The 24528-nt window shown below is 36.9% G+C and overlaps 1 protein-coding gene and 1 pseudogene across 2 annotated transcripts in view; one reads left to right on the forward strand and one right to left on the reverse strand.

Annotated features, from left to right (window-relative positions):
• The first annotated feature begins 1779 nt into the window (after positions 1–1779).
• Positions 1780–24528, forward strand: part of MNAT1 (MNAT1 component of CDK activating kinase) — a 178700-nt gene continuing 155951 nt past the window's right edge. Inside the window, exon 1 of one of the 2 annotated variants that reach the window (XM_037132406.2) lies at positions 1780–2011. In XM_037132406.2, the coding sequence (XP_036988301.1) occupies positions 1923–2011 (89 nt within the window). In that variant the 5' untranslated portion in view covers positions 1780–1922. The remainder of the gene's footprint in view (positions 2012–24528) is intronic. The other variant, XM_037132404.2, reaches the window with a different exon arrangement.
• Positions 10001–11618, reverse strand: LOC119039617 (stress-induced-phosphoprotein 1-like; annotated as a pseudogene).

Below are 24528 nucleotides of genomic sequence, written 5' to 3' on the forward strand. Positions count from 1 at the left end.
ATGGAGGAAGGAAGCAGGTAAGGAGAATAAGAAGTTTGGCTCAAACAGGTCTGTCTGATTTAAAAGGATAGGCTCTTCCCATTACATTACATTGCCTCTTTTAGATATTACTGCTAAAAATACTCATACTACTATTAATAATGGCTAACAGTTATTGAGCTCTTACTCTGGGCTAAAGACTGTGTTAAGCACTTTAAATGAAATATCTTATTTTATCTTTACAAGCGTTATCTTTCAACTTCTGGTTGGGGAAACTGAAGCTGAGGTCATGTAACTAGAAAGTGAGGAAGCCCTCACTTGAATCCAGCCAAATCTATAATCTGTACTTTATGTTGTCTCTATCTCTGATTATTGTAGTAATGACTAAAAAATTTACTTGTTCACTGACCCTACTCACTTGTTCACTAGAAGTTTCCTGCTCTGTTACAATAAAAAGATTCTGAAAGCTGCCTTTATTTTTAGAGATCTTCACTCTGAGTCATGTAACTGGCTTGAGTGCTATCTCTTTCAATAAGACAATAGCAGCATAACAAGCCTCCAGGTTGGCACAGCATTTGATACTGCCTATTTTAGTTAACTTACATTTGGTTCAATCTTGTTCATGAACTATGTTAATGATCAAGCAGATGATAACATTTGTTAGGTGAATCCCTGATGTCTATATACTAATATGAAGCCCTGTGCTGCCATGACCTGCTTTGGACTGCTGTTTCCCAGATGTGGTATTGAGTTGTTTGACAGGTTTCCCTTTCATATCCCATGGAAATCCCAACTGTATTTCCACATTATGAGTTGCCTGCTGTGTTCACTGTTTAAAAAGGTGGGACTTGGAATGTTCTTTTTTATGTTTTTATTGAAAAGAGCAAAACTGCTATAAAAAGTTTAAATTACTGAGTGTATACAGCTGGTATTCATTGCATGGGCCATGAAAAGCTTAGTATTCTGATGGAATTTGGGTCAGATTATAAGATAATGCTGGGCATAAAAATTTTTCACAGTACACTACTATTGATAATCATTCACTCATTTTTCATTTACTTATTCAGTAAGTATCAACAAATCCTTGCTATGAATAAGATGTGTCCATTACAGTGGGCGTTTATTATCTAATAGAGTTGTTTACAGACTTTTGCAACCTTGATAAATGCAGCGAATGAGGCTTACAATTTCCAAAGAGATTCAGGCTCTCAGATCTTAGAATTACTGAAATAAAGATTATATTCTCATGTGCTCCCCCACCCCCCAGTATTGTCTTTGGTGAGGGGAGGGTAAGAGACATTAGAGCCAGGTGACACCGTTAAGCCAGATGACACCATTAATCGCTGCAGAGCAGATGCCAGGTGTTATTTATATAAATATTCTGATATTTAGGGTTGGTGCAGAGACTTTCATTCCAGACAACTTTCCCAAACTTTCTATCTGCGAATGCATAGTATTTCTGTGTTTGCTTGACCGTGCAAGTATAAAGGAGAAGTATACAGCACAGACTATCAAGACTGTTCAAAAGAAAACACTAGTGTGAATTTTCAAATATGTATACTAGGCATACATCTTTGAAACCATGGGAATGTTTTCAGACAGAACAAGATGGAATCTATGTTTTTAACTGTGAAATAATTTCTTGAAAAAAATAGGTGCACAGAAATGAGCCTTTGAGTACAGTTTGCCTTTTTGAAAGCCCTCCCCTCGACATCCAAGGCTTTGCGCTGGCTCGCGGAAGCTAAGACCTTGCTTCTTCGGCAGGACCGGAAACCTCGCTGCCGGAACAGTTTTGCTGCAGTGCCTCTTCCCGGCCGGTGCTCATTCGCAAAGGGACCGTCTCGGTCAAGCGCCTGTTGGTGGGAACCTGTTTGGAGTCGGTTCTTAGGGGGCTTGGAGGTGACAGTGGCGAGCGTCGGTGAGTCGGTACGAAAGAAGGCGCCATGGACGATCAGGGCTGCCCCCGGTGTAAGACGACCAAATACCGGAATCCCTCCCTGAAGCTGATGGTGAATGTGTGCGGACACACACTGTGAGTGGGGGGACAGTGGAAATTTATGGGGGTGAAACGAGCAGGGTTGGAGGAGGGAGTCGAAAGATGCTCGGCCTGGGTTCAGGGGAGGAAAAAGCTGTCATTGGTTTCGACACACCGGGAAGAAAGTGGGGAAAGGGAACATTGTTTCTGTAGCGGACTGTAGCTGCCTCTGTGGCCTGCTTCGGACTGTCGGTTCTCAGGTGTGGTCTAGCAGTTTGTCAGGTTCCCCCTTCATAGCCGAAAAATCTATTTCCAGGCTGTGTTGTACACTGGAGTCCAGACATATCGCTGGTTAAAAGCGTGGGGGGATCAAAGTGTTAATTTCACACAAAATAATTATATTGAAATGAGCGAAAGTGCTATGATAACAATTACTGTGAGAATATATTGCTGCTTCTGGGTAAGTTAAATTGAGAACTCCGTGTGTGTGCCCACTTGTCTTGATGGAATCTCGTTAGAGTCTCATCACTAAAAGGGAGAAGAATCCAGACTCTAGGCAGTTAACTTTGGAGACATAATAATGGCTGGCATTTCTTAAGTGCACATTATGTGGCATGCACTGTTCTGAGCCCTTTACCATGAATTATCTCCTCTTTTCCCCTAAAGAGCCCCTAAAGTAGGCAGATACTAGTGTCTTTCCCATTTCATAGGGAAGGAAACCGAGCCTGCTCAAGGACCATTTTTATGGGTCCTGCCAGAATTGGAACACAGGATGTGTAACTCTAGAATGTCCATTTTTTTTTGCGGGCTGGTTAGGGAAAGGAGGGAGGTTGATTTGTGTAATTTGAAGAATAAGTGCAGGGATTGCTTAAAGTGTTTCCTACCACATTTTTATGGTTAGATGTGGTTCACTGAAGATTTTTCTGTAAAGTGTGGGATGTAAGGTGCTATGTTATGGTGAGCATATATTGTATTCCTGTAGTTTCTCTAAGGTTTCTCAGAGATAAACATGATGGTTAATCTACAGTGTGGTCGACAAGATCTTTGAGTAAGCATAAATTGCATAATTAGTTGTAGTTATAATGATTTAATGGGTTTTATTAATTGGTCTCTTTTCTATATTTTATCTAATCTTTATTTTTATCCTTTATCCATGCTTGAATGGTTTAAAACTAGAAATATAGTACAGGTAAGTAGGATGTGTGAAAAAGGGAAGCATGGCAAACACTGAATATAGGCTGTTAGGTTTTTAGAGAGATTTTGTTCTGTTTCTCTTCATTTTCCTGTATCAGGCTTATTACAGATGTGCTCAAGGAAAGGGAATTTGCTTTTTTGGAAGGATAATAAATATAATTGACTGGAACAAATGTCTGCTTAGTTGAAATTAGAAAATCAGAGAAGATTATGTGATTTCAGTAAAATAAATGACATTGTTAAAGACAATTTAAAATACCTATTTTTAAATCAGAAATTGCTTTTGATGTATCCTTAGTCCTTTTTACTTTCTCATAAGAGTAAAGAAGTGTCCCTTTCATTCCAGTGTTGCATTTGTTTTGGTTTATTTATTTATTTACTAAAAAGATTTTATTTATCTATCTTTAGAGGAGAAGGGAAGGAGAGAAGGAGAGAAATATCAATGTATGGTTGCCTCTCATGAGTCCCCTGCTGGGAACTGGCCTGCAACCCAGGCATGTGCCCTGACTGGGAATCGAACCTCCATCCTTTGGTTCACAGGCCAGCGCTGAATCCACTGAGCTACACCAGCCAGGGCTGTTTTGGTTTATTTGCTTATTTGTTAGCTATAGGCCACATTTTATAGTCCTTTTAAAATTGTTATTTGGTTATAGTTGTCCCATGTTTTCCCCTCTTTGCCCTCCTCCTCCCAGCCCACCCCTAATCCCGCAGTCAGTCCCCACAACATTGTCCATGTCCATTAATCATTTATACATGTTCTTTGACTAGTCCCTTCCCCTTCTTTCCACCAGTATTCCCTTCCCCCCTCCCTTCTGGCCTCTGTCAGTTTGTTCCATGTTTCCATGTCTCTGGTTCTAGTTTGTGTGTTAGTTTATTTTGTTCATTAGATTCCTCTTATAAGTGAAATCGTATGGTGTTTGTCTTTCACCTACTGGCTTATTTCACTTAGCATAATACTCTCTAGTTCTATCCAATGCTGTTGCAAAGGTTAGGACTCCTTCTTTCTTTCTGTTGCATAGTGTTCTGTTGTGTAACTGTACCAGTTTTTTGATCCACTCATCTACTGTTGGGAACTTAGGCTGTTTCCAGCACTTGGCTATCATAAATAGCGCTGCTATGAATGTAGTGGTGCATAAGTTCTTTTGAATTGGTGTTTCCAGATTCTTAGGGTATATTCCCAGCAGCGGAATTCATGAGTCAAAAGGCAGTTCCATTTTTAATTTTTTGAGGAAATTCCATACTGTTTTCCACAGTGGCTGTACCAATCAGCATTCCCACCAACATCTAGGGATCCCTTTTCTCCACAGGCTCACCACCACTTGCTGTTTGTTGATTTGTTTATGATAGCCATTCTGACTGGTGTGAAATGGTATCTCATTGTGGTTTTAATTTGCATCTTTCTGATGGCTAGTGATGCTGAGCATCTTTTCATATGTCTATGGGCTATCTGTATGTCCTCCTTAGAGAAGTGTCTATTCTAGTCCTTTGCACATTTTTAAATTGGATTACTTGTCTTTCTGGTATGAGTCATATGAGTTCTTTATGCATGAGGTCTGGCTGATGGCAATTGGGAGAACTGTGTGAGGTCCCAAAGTACCTACTTTGAAGGGGACTGAGGTGTCATTGTCCTGTGTACAGTGTTTCTTGTGTCTTTTTCAATAATTGCCTCTACTTTTCCTAGTACATGGTTGGATACTTTCTGGACAGACCTTTGTATTTTGGAGATTAAACCCTTACCAGATGTACCATTGGCATACATGGTTTCCCATACAGTCAAGTTCCCTTTTCACTTTGGTGATGGTTTCTTCAGCTATGCAGAAGCTTTTTAATTTGGTATAGTCTCATTTGTTTATTTTTTCCTTTATTTCCCTTGCCCTAAGAAATATATTGGCAAAAATATTACTATGTGGGTTACCTGAAATTTTACTGCCTATGTTTTCCAGTAGGACTTTTATGGTATCCTGATTTACATGTAAGTCTCTCATTCATTTTGTGTTTATGCTGGTGTAAGGTGTGAGTTGGTGGTCTAGTTTCATATTTTTGCAGGTACCAGTTCAGTTCTCTCAACACCATTTATTGAAGAGATTATTTTTTACTCCATTGTATGCTTGTGCTCCCTTTGTCATATTTTAATTGACCATAGAGACATGGGTTTATTTCTGGGTTCTCTGTTTTGTTCCACTGATCTGTGTGTCTGTTCTTATGCCAGAACCAGGCTGTTTTGGTTATAGTGGCCTTGTAGTATAGTTTGATATCAGGTTTTGTGATCCCTCTAACTTTATTCTTTTTTTTCTCAAGATTGCTGAGGCTATTTGGGATCTTTTTTGGTTCCATATAAAATTTTGTGCCCTGGCTAGTTGGCTCAGTGGATTGAGTGCCGGTCTGAGAACCAAGGGGTAGCCAGTTCAATTACCAGTCAGAGCACATGCCTGGGTTGCAGGTCAGATCCCCATTTGGGGGCACATGAAAGGCAACCACACATTGATGTTTCTCACCCTGTTTTTCTCTCTCCCTTCCCCTGTCTCTAAAAATTAAAATAAAAAATATTTTTGAGTATTTGATTTAGATCAGTGAAATATGCCATTGGTATTTTAATTGGACTTGCCTTGAATCTCTAGATTGCTTTGGATAGTATGGATATTTTAATGATGTTAATTCTTTTAATCCATGGACATGTTATATGCTTCTACTTGTTTGTATCTTCCTCAATTTCTTTCTTCAGTGTTCTATAGTTTTCCTAGTACAGATCTTTTACCTCCTTGGTTAAATTTATTCCTAGGTACTTTATTTTTCTTGTTGCTGTAGTAAGTAGGTTTCCCCCCCCTAGTTTTCTTTTTCTGATAGTTCATTGTTGGTGTACAAAAATGCCATCGATTTCTGAATATTGACTTTATATCCTGCTACTTTACCAAATTTACTTATTAGGTTGAGTAATTTTTTGGTGAGGAATATAGAGTTTTCTATATACACAATCATGTCATCTGCAAGTAATGACAGTTTTTTTTTTCCTCCTTTTAAATTTCTGTCTTTTATTTCTTTTTCTTGTGTGATTGCTGTGGCTAGAACTTCCACTACTCTGTTAAATAAAAGTGGTGAACATGGACATCCTTTTCTTATTCCTGATCTTAAGGGAAAAGCTTTTAGTTTTTGCCCGTTGAGTATGATGTTGGCAATAGGCTTTTTTTTGGTTTGTTGGATATGGCCTTTATTATACCAAGTTATGCTCCCTCTATTCCCACTTTGCTGAGTGTTTTTATCGTAAATGGGTTGTAGTCCTTTTTTGACATGAGCTGTGAATAAATGAGTAAAAGACTAATGGATATTGGCTAAGAGAACAAACTTCAGTTTTTGAATTCTTTGCTTTTATAGAATCTGAGGCTTTACAACTCCTTGTGTTTTATTTTTCTTATCTGTACAGTGGAGGTAATAGTGCTACCTCTATTATAGTATTTGAGGATTAAAAAATATATAAAATATATGGAGGTGTTTAATAGAGTTTCTGTCACATAGTACTTGTTCAATATATATTGGTTATTATATTATTATTATTTGCAGATGATATAGGTGCTAAGCAAAAATGAAATTAAAACAGGATTTATTTGGCCTGCTATGAAATACCTGCACAGTAATGATACCTTTAAATGAATGAGATGATAAAATGTGAAAATACATCTTTCATTTTAATGACCCTATTATGATTTTCTTAAAAGGAGCTCATTATCATGTTGTCTCATGGAAGTGGGATTATATATCTTCTTACTTTTTTATGTATATCTTGGATCTTTTCTAAATCAATATGTATATGTCTTCTTTATTTTTAGCAGTTTGATGGTAGTCCATTGTTCATTTGCACTATAATTGATTTAACAAGTTTTAAAATGAATATTCAGATTTTCAGTTTTTCACTGGAGTAAATTCTCTATCTTTCTCTCTCTTTGAGCACTTAGGCAAGTATATCATGAGATACAACAAGCAAATCACAGGGTAAATGCCTAAGTAGTGCAATTGTATGTGATGCTTATATTTTGATAAATATAGCCTAGCTGTGCTCAAAAAAGATTGTATTAATCATGTCCCAAAAAACTGTGTATGGTGATTTCTTTTGCCACACATCTTTGCTGATATTGGGCATTATTATTATTTTTAATCTCACTGTTCTGGTAGGTAATAAAACATTATGGATTTGATGTGAAATACTTTTGATTTGGCAGTAAAAAGTAACATGAAATACTTTTTTCAGCATGTATTTCATGGAAATGAACTTGGGCATTTTTATAATACACATGTTAGTCTCAGAGGAGCTGGTGTGTATTATTATTTAGCATTGCTATTTGTATTAGTTATTAATTGCTGTGTAATGAATAACCCCCAAACTTAGCATAAAACAGCAAACATTTATTCTTACAGAGTTTCTGAGTGTCAGGAATCTGAGGCTTAGCTGAGTGATTCTGGCTCAGGATCACTCATGAGGGTCTCATGAGGGTCTCATAAGCTATTTTCTGAGACTGGAGTATTTGTTTCCAAGGTCATGCTGTGGCTGTTGGCAGGAGGCTTCAGTTCCTCCTGTTGTCCTTCCATAGGGTTATACATGACGTGGCTTTTTCCAGAGTTAGTGATGAGAGAGAAGAAGAAGGCACAGAGCCTTTATAATCTAATCACAGAAGTGACATCACCATCACTTTTGCTATATTTTGTTAACACCGAGCAATGCTGTTACAACATGGGAGGGTATTTATACATGAGTGTGTGAATACCATAAGGCAGGGGTCACTGGGCCATCTTGATGCTGACTATTTTAGGTATTTTATTTTCTTGTTTCTGTACTCAGTAGCAGAGACATTTTGGGCATGTCGCAAAGGCATTTCATAGGAGGCAGTGATGGTGTGAGTAGTAGCGCTTCCCAAATGGTAGGAAGTATAGGATTATGGACAGATTAATTGGGAGTACTATTTATGGGGGAAAGTACAGGGGTAGAAAGGAGAAAAGAGGTGAAACATTATGAAAATACTTGTCTCCCTCAACTGTTGATGATTGAGGAAGCATATTTCTTTATATATCAACTCAATCAGCAAATACCCAGATGAATTGATTGCATGCACATCAAAGAAGGTTGGATTCCATGTGTGTTTGTTTTTTCAATTCAAGGATGAACTTTGTCTTCATTATAGAAAAGGGTAATTTTCTTCTTTGTTTATCATGGCCACCTGTTTTAAGAAATGGGCCTTGCACAGAATTCTTTCATAGAATTCTGAAGGCTTATTACATTAGGTGGAGTCACTTATATCTAATTCTCATTTACTACAGTCTTGAAAAATTTAATTTCTATCCCAAAGTAGTAAAATAAGTAACAGCATGCCCCGATATGTAACAGTCCATATTTTGCCATATTTACTTAACTCTTTCTCTTGAGCCCCTTCTTACCTTTTTTCCGTTCCTCTTTGTCTCTCTCTTACTTACTGATGTTACTGGGTAGTTTGTAAGAGTTTCCCATTTGAATTTTGCTGGTTGCATCTCTGTGGTATTGTGTAATGTGGTCTGCTGTATCTTCTCTAAATTGTTAATTATATTTAGGAGCTTTATCAGATCAAGGTCATATTTATTTATTGTCAGAAAGAATGATTCACAAGTGATATTAATTTGTTTTAACCAATATGCTAGACAAATTAGGCAACAGCACCTCTTCTGGGCAGAATAATTAGGAAAAGGCCCTCATTCTGGGTAGAAGAATTAGAAAAGGGGACTTTCTAGAAATATTGTTGTTAATTTCTAATTTTACTCTTGTGGTAAGAACATACTCTGTTAAACTTCAGTATTGAAAGTTTTTTGAAATTTATTTAAAGTCTTGCATATTTTCCATTTTGATGAGCAGTCACTGTATATTTGAAAAGAATGTGTATTCTGTGGCTGTTGGGCGCAGTGTATTATATATACATGTCAGAGTGACTTAGTTGATAGTGTTACTCAGGTCTGTTATTGAATATATCTTTACTAATTTATCTGCTCACATCAATTATTCCAACTAGATTATGGATCTATCAATTTCTCCTTTTAGTTCAGTTATCAGATACAGAATTTTAAAGCCTTTTTATTAGGTATATAGATATTTGGAATTGCTATGCCTTGATGAAATGTCTCTTTTTTATCTCTTGTAAATACTCTTTGCCCTGAAGTTTTGTCTAATATTAATGTAGTCATGTCAGTTTTCTTAGGCTTGTTGTTTGATCGTATATGTTTTTCTATCCTTTTGCTTTCAACTAGTATGAGTCTTATATTAAGTAGACAGTACATACTTGGGTCTTTTAAAAAAAATCTGTTCCAACAATCATGCCTTTTAACTTATATGTGAGTCCCTTTATATTTAATGTAATTATTGATACTGGGTTTAAGTCTATTTGCTTTCCATTTGTCCCCTCTTTTTTTTTTTTACACAACCAAGCCCAACTGGCTTGCTTTATTGGAGAAGGGGATGTGGAGTGAACAATGTGAAAACAGTTGGGATGGACCTGAAGTTAGGAAGAACGCCCTCCCCTCCCCATACATGCCCACTGCCCCAAATGAAAAATAAGCAACTATGGGAGAGCAGCTGAGACAGTGACTGGGGACAGGAGACAGAGACCATGAAACTCAAGGACAGCAGAAGAGACCATGCATGTGCTGGGAGGTCCCAGAGGCAGCTGCTATAGAGTAACATGGGTACAAGTCTCTGTATCTTCCACACAGGTCTGTATAAATATATAGAGATAAGTTGCTTTTCCCCTCCTCTCCCTTCTGGCTCCGTGCTGTGCTGCTCACCACGGTCCCAGCTCCTCTTTCCACATGAGGGCAAAGGGAAGGGGGATGATAAGTGAGTCATCACCAAATTGCAATCAGACCCACATCTATGACCTTCTGGATCTTCCGTGCTATTACAGGATTCTTTAAATGTTTGCTCAGTGCCTGAGGGTCCTTCTGGGTCTGTTCCAGGATGAACCATATGGCTGGGTCACACATGATCTGCTGCACCTCTGGGTCAGCAATGGTTCACACCTTTGCGGCTGTTGTGTCGGTTGTACTGGGCCATCATACAGCGTTGGTATCCAACGCTGCCTCCTTATGGTTGGAGACCAGCTCCAGCACCTTCTGGTAGACATCCATCGCTTTTGAGTAGTCCTTCGTGGCTTCTAGGGCATCTGCTTTCCGTGTATAATCCTTGATGAAGGTTGGCTCTAGCTGAATATACTCTTCACAGTCCTTGAGTGACAGCTGAAACTCCAGGAGTTTGGGGTAGTAGGCCACTCGATTGCTGTACAACTTGGCATCTTTTGGGTTCTGTTTGATGACTTCTGTATAATCCTTCATGGCTTGGGGATAGTCCCCTTTCTGGAAACATTCATTGCCTTTGTTCTTCTCCTCCAAAGCCAGGTCAGGGTTTATGTAGGCCAGCCGCTCTTGCTCGTTCAAGTTTTTCTCTGCCTGTTGGCATTTCTCAAGCACATCTGGTGTTTGGTGCTCTGCCAGAGACTTGTAGAAATGGATGGCATCCTTGTATTTTTCTTCTTTGAAGTAGGAATTGCCAGTTCGTGCATAAGCTCTGACAATCTGCTGATAGTCTTCCCCGTTTTCTCATCCTACTTCAATGGCCTTCTCACAAAGCTCCCTGCATTTACTGAAGTTGCCCTTTTCAAAGTACACAGCTGCTTGGTTGGTCATGTAAGTTATGTTGGTGGGGTCCAGGTCCTGGGCCCTGTCATAGTGCTTCAGGGCTGTGTTGAAGTCCTTCTTTTTGTAGGCCTCATTCCCCAGCTGTTTTTCTGTCAGTGCCTGCTTCTTATTCTCAGGAAGATCCTCTTCCATTGGTTCTGGCTTGGTCTCCTTTTCTGGGAGGCTGTGGTGGTGGAGGTGTTGCGATCTCCTCCTCCTCATCCATACTGCCCAGATCCTACCCCAGGAGGACACTGAGAGTGGTCATGATCTGAGGGTCTTGCAGTTTGGTGCCCAGGTTGGTCGGCTTGTTTTGTAGTTGCTGTGTCAGTGCCTGGTAGGAAGGGTCACTGAGCATTGCCCTTGTCCAGGGATCGCTCTCCAGTTTCTGGTACAGGTTGGGCATGTTGAAAGGGTCCATGACTTTCCTCTCTGCTAACCAAGCCTCCATGTTCTGTAAACCCTCTTTGAGCTGAGCATTATTTGCTTCATGTTTTAAACCCTCTTCATAGGTTTGCTTGGCTTCTTCAAATCAGTTTGAGAACTTAAGAGCTGCTGCTTTTCAAGAATAACCCTTGCCCCAGTCAGGCTTTAAGTCAGCGGTTTTGCAATCATCCTCATAGGCCTGGTAGTCTCTTTTCTTGGTGTAGTTCGCCAAGTGATTGCTATGGAGTGTGTGGTTCTGGGGATCCAACTTACTTGCTTCCGAGTAGCACTGTAAGGCATTGTTGATGTTGCCAGCACTCAGGGCCTCACTGCCCTTCTCTTTTAGCTCCTTCACCTGCTCCATAGCCCAGCCAGGAACCCAGTTGAATTGACTCCGTCTGCTCCATGTTACCAACCTCACTCACCACCTTTTGGAACCTCCTAGAAGCTCAAATGGGACAGGCCCATTTGTCTTTTTTGTTTTATTTTTCTTGTTCCTTTCCTGACTTAGTTTGGATTCATTCGATATTTTAAAGTATTGGCCTATTAACAATGGGTCTTTATTGTTATTTTATTATTTTTTTGTAGTTTCTCTAGGTATAACAGTGTTCATCATTTTCAAAGTCTATTTGGAGTCAACACCTGACACACCTTACTTTTCCATTTCTTTTTTTTTTTTTTTTGGTAAAATTTATTTTTAGAGAAAAGGGAAGGAAGAAAGAAAGAGAGGGAGAGAAACAGCAATTGATCTTTTGCCTCTCACACGCCGCCATCCCAGGCATGTGCCCTGACTTGAAATTGAATCAGTGATCTTTTGGTTCCTAGGATGGTACCTACCCCACTGAGACATTAGTCAGGGTCACCCTATTTTTCACTTCCCACTTCACTACCCCATAAATATGAACAAAATAATTCCATTTTCTCAACTTCTCATCCTTTATGCTGATGATGTCCTATTTTTCATTTCTATATGAGATTCAATGTTATTCAATTACTATTTTTGCTTTAAACAATCAGTTGTCTGTAAGGAAATGTAGAAAATTTGAAAAATAGTCTTTTTAAAAGCTAGCTTTATTGAGATATAATTAGCATACCATAAAATTACCTCATGTAAAGTGTAGAGTGTAGTGGCTTTTGGTGTATTCTGAGATGTGCATCCATTACTACAGTTAATTTTAGAACATTTTTATTACTTCGTAAAGAAACCCCTTACCACGTAACCATCACTCCCCACTGGTCTCCCCTCTACCTTTGCCTCCCAGCCCTCGGCAGCTGTTAACGTACTCTCTGTTGCTGCAGGGTGCATAGTCTGGACATTTCATACAACTGGAATCGTAACCGTTATGGTCCTCTGTGATTGGCTTTTACTAAGTATAATGTTTCGAGGTTCGTCCATGTTATAGCATTTATTAGGATTTCATTTCTTTCTGTTAACACTGGTCCATTGTATTGATATAACACATTTTATTTATCCATTCATTAGTTTATGGACATTTGTTTTTTCCCCCCTACTTTTTGACTGTTATAATAATGTTGCTGTGAACATTCATGCACAAGTTTTTGTGGAACAGATGATTTCATTCCCTTATGTATGTACTTAGGACCCTAATTGTTGAGTCATATGACAACTGTTTAATCATTTGAAGAACTGTAAGACTATTTTCCAAAGTGGCTGCACCATTTTACATTCCTATCAGCAGTGCATGAGGGATCTAGTTTTTCTACATGTTTTGCTTATACTTAACTGTTTATCTTTTCTGATTATTGCCATCCTAGTGAGTATAAAGTGGTAAAAGGTGGTCTTCTATATTCACCTACTTATTTTCCATCTTTGGTGTCCTTCCTTCCTTTGACATGATTTTTTTTTTAAAGATTTTTATTTATTTATCTTTAGAGGGGAAGGGAAGGAGAGAGGGAGAGAAATAGCAATGTATGGTTGCCTCTCATGCGTCCTGTCCTGGGAACTGGCCTGCAACCCAGGCATGTGCCCTGACTGGGAATCAAACCGTGATACTTTGGTCCACAGGCCCGTGCTCAATCCACTGAGCTACACCAGCCAGGCCTTTGATACGATTTTATAGTTGTATTGATTTTCTTCTGCCTGAAGAATATTCTTTAGCATCTCTGGTAGTCCAGAACTGTTGGTGAAGAAGTCTCCCAGATTTCTTTATCTGAAAGTGTTTTTATCTCATCCTTCTGTTTGAAGGATATTTTTGCTGAATATGAAATTATGGGTTGATATTTCACCACTTGAAAGAGAGCATTCCATTGTTTTATGACCTTCATTGTTTGTGATGAGAATTTAGCTGTTACTCATATCTTTGGTTCCATTATATAAACATCTTTTGAGGCTGCTTTCAAGATTTTGTCTTTATCTTTGGTTGCTAGTAGTTTGAGTATAAGGCCAGGTATGGTTTTCTTTGTGTTTGAGGTTCTAACCTAGTTGAGGTTTGCCGAGCATAGATTTGTAAGGCATTGTTTTTTCATCCTATTTAGAAAATTTCAGTGATTCTCTCTGCATTATTTTCACCTTCTTCTCATCTGGGAACTCCAATTACATGTGTGGTAGACTCTGATATTGTTCTATGAGTTCCTGAGGTGCTATTAATTCTTCTTCAGCCTTTTTTTTTTCTGTTCTTCAGATTGGATACTTTTTATTGATTATTGTCAAGGTTGCTGACTTCCAGCTGCCATTTCTGATTATCTGTTAAGCCCATTCAGTAGATTTTTAATTTGTTACTGCACTTTTTGTTCTAGAGTTTTCATCTTGTTTTTTTAAATGTTTTAACTTCTCTTATTACATTTCCTACCTTTATACTCATTATGATCATATTTTCCTTTATTTTTGAATATATTTTCCTTTAGTGTGTTGAACATATTTTGGGTTAATCTTTTTTTATTTTTTATTTTTTTAATTTTATTGATTATGCCATTACATTTGTTCTATTTCCCCCCTCCGTTCCCTTCCACCCTGCACACCCCTCCCCCACCATTTCCCCCCTTTAGTTCATGAACACGTGTCTCAAGTTCTTTAGATTCTATATTTCCCCTACTATTCTTACCCTCCCCCCATCTATTTTCTACCTACTGTCTGTGCTACTTATTTTCTGTACCTTCTCCCCCCTTCTCCTTCTCCCACTCCCCTGTTGCTAACCCTCCACATGATCTTCATTTCTATGGTTCACTCCTGATCTAGCTGTCCTCTTAATTTGCTTTTGTTTTAGGTGTGGTTGTTGATAAACTGTGAGTTTGCTGTCCTTTCACTGTTCATCTTTTTTATCTTCTTTTTCTTAGGTAAGTCCCTTTAACATTTCATATAATAAGGGCTTGGTGATGATGAACTCCTTGAATTTGATCTTATCTGAGAAGCACTTTATCTGTCCTTCCATTCTAAATGAAAACTTTGCTGGATAGAGCAATCTTTGCTGTAGGTCTTTGGATTTCATGACTTGGAATACCTCTTTCCAGCCCCTTCTTGCCTGTAAGGTCTCTTTTGAGAAATCTGCTGACAGTCTTATGGGGACTCCTTTGTAGGTGACTGTCCCCTTAGCTCTTGCTGCTTCTAGGATTCTCTCCTTCATTTTAATTTTGGCTAATGTAAAGATGATGTGCCTTGGTGTGTTCCTTCTTGGGTCCAACTTCTTTGGTACTCTCTGAGCTTCCTGGATTTCCTGGAAGTCTATTTCCTTTGCCAGAATGGGGAAGTTCTCCTTTATTATTTGTTCAAATAAGGTTTCCACTTGTAACTGTTCCTCTTCCCCTTCTGGTACCCCTATAATTCGGATGTTGGAGCGTTTAAAGATGTCCTTGAGGTTCCTAAGCCACTCCTCATTTTTTTGAAATCTTGTTTCTTTATATTTTTCTGTTTGGTCATTTTTTTCCTTCCTTGTGGTCTGCTCCCTTGATTTGAGTCCCAGTTTCCTTTCCATTGCTATTGGTACCCTCTGCATTTTGTTTCATTTCACTTAGTGTAGCCTTCATTTGTTCCTCTAATTTGTGACTAAAATCAGCCAGTTCTGTGAGCATCCTGATCACCAGTGTTTTGAACTGTGCATCTGATGTTGTTCTTGAGCCATGTTTTTATCTGTTTGTGCCTGTTACATATGAGGAGAGGCACCTTAGGTGTTCACCAGGGTGGGGCCACCCAGGTCGCTAGTTTGTGATGCTGTTTGTGGGAGTGGGGTCAGAGAGGGAGTAATGGTGGTCCTCTCCGCTTGCCCAGTCCACCTCACTGCTTGCCCCCGTCTGCTATATGAGCGCAAATGTGTGAGCCCACCACTCTACGCTGGCTGCTGGTGCCTGTGAGATCTGTCTCAGTGCTCGCCTCTTCACTGGTTTATCTGCGTGCAAATGCACGACCGACTGTAGACAGCCAGCTGTGCCTCTTCCCTGGGTTCCACCCATAGTTACCCTGCACCTGGGATCCACGCCCTTGGCTGCCTATGCACTGCCCAGGTTGGGGGATCTTTTTTGCCCGACTTGTTCGGCTGCTGGCTTCGCCCCTCTCACCGGTTTAGCTGAGCATTTCGTTGTGTTCGGACTCCGTATTCAATTTTCTGTGTGGTTTGGTTGCGTTTATTATTGTTAAAATTTTGTTGTTTTTAGATTTGGCTGTGGGAGGATGCAAGGTGTTGCCACCTACGCCTCCATCTTGGCGGAAGTCTCCCATATTTTGGGTTAATCTTCAAAAATATAATAGCTGATTTAAAAGTTTCTGTTGCCTTGGTCCAACTTCTTGGTTGTCTCAGGGTTGGTTTCTGTGACTGCTCCTTTTTTGACTGTAGATCACACTTTTATGTTCAGTACTTTTCTTCAGTTGTATTACTGGATTGTGTAGATGATGCATTTTAGAGATTCTGAATTTTTCATCTTTCTGTGAAGTGTTTTTTTTTTAAATTTTTAATTCTTGTGGGTAATTTAGTTACTGGCTGATCACTTTGAACTTTGTAGGCTTGGTTTTCATCTTTGCTGGGATAAATTTGTGCAGAGCCTAATGAGTTTTCTTAGTTCAGTGCACAGGTAGGTATCAAACACAAGCCCATGGGCCCAGTCCAGCCCTTCACCTTGTTTCATCCGGCCTGGCACCTTGTTTCTACCCAGCGGCAATACCGAGCTCTTGTGTAACTGTTAAGGAGTAGTTACATATTTATACAGTCCTAAAATTATATTCACCCCTTTGAAGGCAATTGTAAGGCTGATGTGGTCCCCAGTGAAAATGAGTTTGACACCCTTGCTTTAGTGCAAGTAAACCTTTAAACTGTTAATACCTTGAAAACTCACTGGGGCTTGATTTTAGTCTTTGGGTGAACCTAGAATGCGTTATTCTAGGATGTGGTCCTTAACTCTCAGTTGAGGCCATTTTGGTATCTCAGCTGAATGTCTTAGTTATTACTAAGGTATTAATGTGGTTTTTCTAGTCTGGCTAGGCAAGAAATCCAAAGTATACCCAGTACTCTTTAATCTACCCTCTATTCCTTTCCCCACCACTGTCTTTTAAGCCTTGGTTGGTTTTGTGTCCTGCACAAGTGCAGCCTGTTCCTTGGCCAAGGACTTGGGGGATTCCCTACACAGACTTCTGGACCTTCTGCCTTGCAGGTTTGAGCCTTATCAACTGCTCTGAATTGTAACTGTTCAGCTTAGCACAATCTCTTTCCCTTCTTAAACTCTTGCTTCCTGGGCCATGGTCATGGAAATGGTCTCCAGGTAAAAAGCTGAGATGATTGTAGGACTTACTTTGGCAGTGTCTTTCTCATCTCTGAGGGATTATAGTTTTTGTTCTGCCTATTATTCTAATGGTTATAAACAGTTGTTTCATATATTTTGTTTATTTTGTGGTGGCTCATCATGGGAATGCTAGCAGGCATCATTACTCCATTTTTTGTTAGGAAAGGCTGGCCTTACTGTTGAGGCATTTACTTCTGTAGTCTCAGTTCTGCGTGTATGTACATGTTTATTTTCTTTACCTCAAAATTGGCAATTGCTTGTGTTCCTTTAGCATTTCTTTCCTTTTGTATTTTCTGATTGTTATTACTATTTTTTTTTCTTACTCTTTTGGCTTCTTCCCTAGTACTTTTCTAAGTATTTTTTTTAATGGAGTGCTTTGAAGTTGATTAAAACATAATGCTTCAGAGTAGTGGTAGAGAATTAATATATCTTCTGAATGTTAATTACAATGAAGTTCTCAAGGTCATTTTCTTTGAAGGAGATGGTTTTTGCTTTCACTACATATATGAGTTGGTGTCCCATGTATTTCAATAATTCAATTTTGTAGCATAGTAGAAAGAACATTGACTCATGAGTTAGAAAATCTAGGTTCTCATTTTGCAATAGACTGGCCCATTTAGGCCAGCGATTTAACTTTGATTTGTTCATTTGTTTGGAATAGATAATTTTAGCCCCCTCTAGTCTCTTAAAATGTGGGCAATTTAGTGAATAGTTAATTAGAAAATTATAGTTTTCTTTGTTTTTTACACCATTAATAAAACTCATAATAAAATTTTAGTTATTTTTGTTAGTTATAATTTTCTTTTCAAATTTGGAGGAGAGTGCTGATCACCCTATTTACAGAATATGCACACTGTATTGTGAAATGGTTATTTATGGGTGTAATAAATATATATTTTTGCTTGACGGAAAATGACTTGGTGCGCTTAGTCTTTAAGATGAAATATGTGCCAGTATAATCATTTCCATTCATTTTCTTAACAGAATGTAACTTAGTGTTACAGTTTTTAGAACTTTAATTACTAAACATTTAGTACTTCTGTTATTCATAATGTTTCTCTTTGTGTTTGTATATCCATCCCTATCCCCATGTAGCTCTTCTCTAATTTTTTTTTCTGAATTGGGAATCTGTTTTTAGGCTTACTTTTATCTGCTAACTGGTTAGTTCTCATTCTCTCTCTCTTCCCCATCTATAATATATATTTACATAGGGATATAAGTATATATGTAATATACATATTATGTTTTTAAAATGTACATGTATGTATATTTTTTCTTCTCTCGAGGAAACCTTTTGTAAGGTTTTGCCTCTGAAGGTATCAGAAAGTTCCACAGGAACTCTGGCTTCATGGGTCAGCACCCTTTAGGATCTCTTTTTCTGGAAGTTACATTATAAAATTTGTGTTTAATATTCAAATAGGTAATATGAAGCTGTCTATTAGATGTTCATATTTATGTGTTAAAATGCAAATTATTTTATTTTTTAAGAACCTGAAACAATACTACATTAGTTTCCTCTAGGGATACAAATATAAACAGAGGCAGAATTAATTTATTTCTCATTGCCTTTTTTCTGCTGTGGGCATAAAATGTTTTGTGTAACAAATATGTAATGATAGTCTGCATGACTTTGAACCTAATTTTGCTGCTTTCTTAGCTGTGTGATGTAGGGAGAATTAGTCATCTTTTTTAAGTCTTTGTTTTCTTATCTGTACAGTGGGTTTACCCAGTAGCATTAGATGAGGCACAATTCAAGTAAGTTTCAAAAATCAGGTAAATATAAGAGTGAAATTATATTTAGTTATATTTAGTTTATTATACACAATCAACTGTATAGTGTTATTTTTCAGTATTTTAAATGCAAAAATATACAGTTTTTCGGTTAACTTTCAGGAGTCTTTTTGGCAGTTTACTTCCTATTTACTTACCAATTAGTGCTTAAGACAGTAAATAGAGAGTAATTGAATGAAAATTTAACCTAGTGATCTTAATGGTTTTCTTTAAGTTTTAAATGTGATAAGTCTGTTTTCAAAGAAGCAAGGCAAGACTCAAGTAATTTATTAGTTGTTGGTGTTTACTAATAAATACTAGTTTGGAGTCTTTCTCATACACTTAATCCATTTTCCAGGCCACTGATTCCCAGACTTGCCTTATCCTAAGACTCATCATGGGTGTCTATTTAGGATACAGATTTCTGCACCCTACATGCACCTTTGGGGGAGGAATCTTGCTTTATACTCGCTATCTAGGAGAGTCTCGTGTTCGAGTACTTTTGGAAAACGCTGTGCTGGGCGTACTCTAGCCAATGTGGCACACGCGGCTGCTGCCCCCACCGGGTTTACAGTGTTGGCTCTTCTTTTGAGTCATAGAAAGGAAATTAGTTTTTCTCTCTTCTCGATAAGGAAGAACTAGGAATTGTAGAGTTATAAATATATTCTTTGTAATTAAGGTGTGAAAGTGGTCTTTATGTAATGTGTGAAGTAAATAAACTGTTTAAAAAAAGTACTATTAAAGAAACAGAAACCTGAAATCCTGAAACTTAATCATAACCATTCTCCTGATTTAGGAAAAAGAGCCTTTGGGGAAGCAAATAATTTTGGTGGGTGTACCCTGAACTTCAAAATTAGCATCAAGGGAATAAAAATGTTTAGTTGATTCCAAATGCATAAATGTTTTTGTGGAACAGCCAGTGAAAAGGAAAGATTTAAATATTCGACCTAAAGGAAAGTGAAGTATGATGTTGGATTTGGCTTTCAGCCTGAGGATGGAAGCCCGTGCAAAAGTACATGCTAAGGGTACCATTCGTTTTGTTAAAGGGATTGACAGGAAGCTGGCAAACTCAGTTAATTTAAAATATAAAGGAGTTTAGCGGTTATCTTTTTCATTTTCGTCTACATGTGTTCATCCCCCTTTTCTTAACAATAGGGAAACTGAAGGCTGGGAAAGACACATGGTTGTATTGCCCACCTGCCAGTTCCATTTTCTTTCTGTGTAAATCCCGGGTAGGAATTATTCAATTAAAATTTGATCACATTTGCTAAACAAAATGATTATTAATGTAATGCCATGAGATTGGAACTTGAACCCATTTTCTGTAAAAAATGAAAATACTACATCATCAAAATCAATTTAAATATGCTTAGAACAATTTTTTCTTTGTATTTTAGTTCCCAGGATATTAGCTTAAAATAAAAAAAAAGGCTTTAAACATTCTGTTTAAATTTGCTTTATCTTTTTCATTGATAATATATAAACAATGTTACAGTATTTTGTTTTTGAGGTATAGTCCATATGCAAAGTAGAAAGCCTAATTGTATTGTTTATGTGATAAAATGATTTGGAAGATAACTTTTTTTTAGTTGAATTAGAAGCAAATTTTATTTTTTTCCCCTAGTGTTTTTGGAGAACAAAAGATCTCATGATATCTCATGATTATTTAGCCTGTATTTTGTATTGTTAGACTCTATACTCAAGTGTCTAGGAAGATTGTATCAACCACCTCATAAGGATAACTTATTTTATAGTATTTTTATTTTGCATATCTCATTTTTTGATATTTTTGTATCAAGAAGTAGATACATGTACAAGTGAGTATATGTATTCTCTTCAAAAAGACAAGAAAATGTAAAATTTAATGAGCTTCATTAGAAGCGTTTTAGATTATTAGGTTTCTTCCCATTTACTAAGTTAGAATATGTAAAAAACAGGTTAAAGATGAAGAAAAATGGTTGTTTACCTCACTCAGTTTTTTAGAACACAAATATGCTAGTGGCTGTTTCATTGAAAATTAATGAGGGCTCTGTCAATATGGCGCAGTGTCTCTGCATCTCTGATTTATTCATATTTAATGAGACTGCTATTCTAATTTCAGGTAACTGAAGCAAACTGCATCTAGCACTTACTCTGATTTACTTAGAAACAATTCATTTTATTTAAATATAAATGTGTTGAAATTTACCACTGTTAAGTATAATTTCTTCATAAATATTTCTGTAGTGTTTTCTTTCTGGGTATAATTAACTGGTCTCTAAACAGAACATCATTTTTAGTACTGTTTCAGATACTGTTACTAAAACATGTTTTATTTTATCTTATTTGTTGCTACTTGATTTATGGAGTTGGAATGGAAAATATGAGGGAAAATAACTTAAAAAAAGTAATAGGATTGTGAAGTGTGACATGGCAGATGGTATATTTTGGAGATCCATTGGAATATATGTAAGAATCGTTTAGGGATATCTTTCTATATTCATTAGGATTGTAATTTTTAATATTTGCTTTATCTTTAGTTTCATTTTAAAATACTTTTAGGGTGTCTATTTTGTAGTTTTATTGAAAAGATAAAATATTTTTGACTACAGAAAAGATTGTACTTAATACTTTTACAGAGCATTTATTTTAATTTTTGCTTTCTGATTCTTGTGTGTTACCCCTACACACAAATGAACAATTAGGTAGAAATCAATATTATATAATGTGTGATTTTTATGGAACAGGAATTTGCTGGATTACATACACATTACTTTATTTTCTAAAAATGACAATATTGACAGTGAAATTAATACATAATTGATGTCTTAAAATTTAATAAAATATGGTGTTAGATAAAAATTCTTTATCTACATATCTCCAACCCCAGTCAATTGATAGCAAAGGGAATGAGCTTCTTTAGAGAGTTTCCATTTATAAGCAGAATTTTAAAGACAAAATCTCTTATTCTTAAGGTAGGTTAAGTACAGTTTTAAGAGCTAAAGTGTAATATGTTACAATAGATGTTTCTGCATTATTCAGATTATAATGTCTTATTTCTTATAATTGGATCTGGCACATTTATTAGTATTTAATAAATTTTGGGGGTTAATTGAAAAAAACTATCATATAATATGCTGCAACTAAATGCCAAAACATACAATTTATAGTAGGAATGGTGTCAAAAATAATAAATTGCCACAGTTATAAGATTAGTGTTTGTTATTTCCCCTTGGGAAATATATTAGTTGTACCTCCTGTTGTCTTTATGTAATTTGGATTTATATGATTTGGAATTAGAATAGAAACTAACATTTATATATTTATGTAGCAGTTAGAATGTAACAAACTAGAAATTATTGAAAACATATGGCCCAAGTGGATTAATAAAATACCTCACAGAGGACAATTACATACATATGTAAATACCAAGGTTTCTTCTTTTCCTACCAAAATATAGAACTAGAAACTAAAACTGTGCTTTTTGATTATATTCTCTTTACTAACTCTGTGTTCCCAATTGCTGTATTCATTTATGAGTTTTTGCTCTCTAGATTATGCTTCCAGAGAGACAGTTTGGTGCAGTGGCTAAAAGCATCAGCTTTGGAATCAAACTTGAGTTAAATCCTTGTGCTACCACTCAGTTAATAGTTGTGTGATCTTTGGTAAGAGTTTTTTGAATACCCAGATTCCCAAGTCTCTAAAATGGTGATAAAATAATGTCACTTACTTTACAGGTTTGGTGTGAAGAATTAGATAAATGGCAAGTTGTGCAGGTGCTCGGCATGTTGTGCCTGGCATGTAGCAGCTGATATTGATCGGGCACATAACTAGTAAGAGTGGTGGTGTCAATGTTAACTTTTACGTAGTGTTTCTTTGTGAGAAACTGTAAAATATTTGCAATAATAGAGAATTTTAAGTATGCTAAGGGTACTGGTCAAGCAGATATAACCATAGCTAGCAATTTCTATGCATATGCATTTTTTTGAAAAAATTAAATGCAAATAGGCTTGTGCTGTATCAATTTCTCTGCAACTTAGTTTATTCATTTATCGGTATATCGTGGATAATTTCTCACGTTTGAGCATATGAATATATGTCATTCTCCTTATTTTGCTTGTAAGTTTTTTAATTTCTCAATTACAGTTTACTTTCACTATTATTTTGTACTGGTTTCAGGTATATAGTATAGTGGTTAGACAAACATATACTTTACATAGTGTTCCCCCACCCCTGATTTTTCCAGTACTCAACCGACACCATGCATAGTTGTCACAATATTATTGACTATATTCTTATGCTATACTTGCAGTGTATTCCATCTTTTTAAAATGTATTACTGTTGACCATTGAACAATGTGGGGAGTTAGAGGTACTGACCCCAAGCAGTTCAAAATTCTCATATAACTTTTGACTCCCCCAAACTTAACTAATAGTCCACTGGTGACCAGAAATCTTGCTGATACCAATAATAGTTAACACATTTTATGTGTCATATGTATTATGTACTGTATTTTTATAATAAAGTAAGTTGCAGAAAAGAAAATGTTACTAAGAAAATCATTAGGAAGTGAAAATACATTTACAATGTTTATTGAAAAAAATCTGTGTATAAATGGACCTATGTAATTCAAACCTGAGTTGTTCAAGGATCAACAGTAATTTATGTAACCTGTTGTTTATTAATGGAATTTTGGTGGTTTCCAGATGTTTAATACCACATTTTCAGGTACATCCTTATATTTGTGTGTATGTGAATATATAGGAGAAAATTATAACGGCAGAATGTGCATTTAAAATTTTGGTAGATATTACCAATATGTTTTTATTTGTTTTGCTTTTTTCAACTTTTTTGAGGTTATTGACTAACATTCATTAAAGCATACATACACACATTTTTAATTCTCACAAGAGGATGGATATGGATATATATATATATATACACATTTTTTTTGAGAGAGAGAGAGAGGGAGAGGGAGCAAGAGAGAGAGGGAGAGAAAAAGATCGATGTGAGAGAGAAACATCCATCTGTTGCCTCTTATATTTGCCCTGACTGGGGATTGAACCTGCAGCCTAGGTATGTGCCCTGACTGGGGGTCAAACCTGTAACTTCATGTACTGGGTGACGCTCTAACCAGCTGAGCCACCCAGCCAGGGATAAAGCATACATATTTAAAGAGTATAATTTTTTATTCACCCGTGAAGCCATCACCACAGCTGAAACAAATATTTCTATTACCCGCTCACCCCCGATTTTCTTAGGCCCTTTTGTAATCCATTTATCTTTCTACTTCCATTAGGCCACAACTGATTTACTTTATCTTGTCACACACTAGTTTGCTTCTGCTATAATTTTACATAGAATTATGTAGTCTGTATTCTTTTTTTACCTGGCTTCTTTCATTCAACTTATTTTGAAATTCATCTATGTTTTTGTGTGTATCAGTGGTTCATTCTTTACTGCTGAGTGCTATTCCATTGTATAGATACACTAGTTTGTTCATCCATTCACCAGTTAGTTGGTAGACGGTTGGCTTATTTCCAGTTGTTAGTATTATAAAAGAGCTGCTATAAACTTTTATGTAAAAGTGTTTGTATAAACATGTTTTTGTTTCTCTTGGATAAGTAGGAGTGTCATGGCTGGGTTGTGTGCTAGGTGTATGTTTAATGTTTTAAGTTTTATAGTTTTAGATTTTATATTTAGATCTGTGATTCATTTCAAGTTCATTTTTATGTGTAGTGTAAGTGTTGTTGTTTTTTTCTCCCTCTACAAGGGTATCTAGTTGATCTAGCACCATTTG

Source organism: Artibeus jamaicensis, unplaced genomic scaffold (genome assembly GCF_021234435.1).
Source record: "Artibeus jamaicensis isolate MK-2021 breed Jamaican fruit bat unplaced genomic scaffold, CSHL_Jam_final contig_851, whole genome shotgun sequence".
Taxonomy (NCBI): Eukaryota; Metazoa; Chordata; class Mammalia; order Chiroptera; family Phyllostomidae; genus Artibeus; species Artibeus jamaicensis.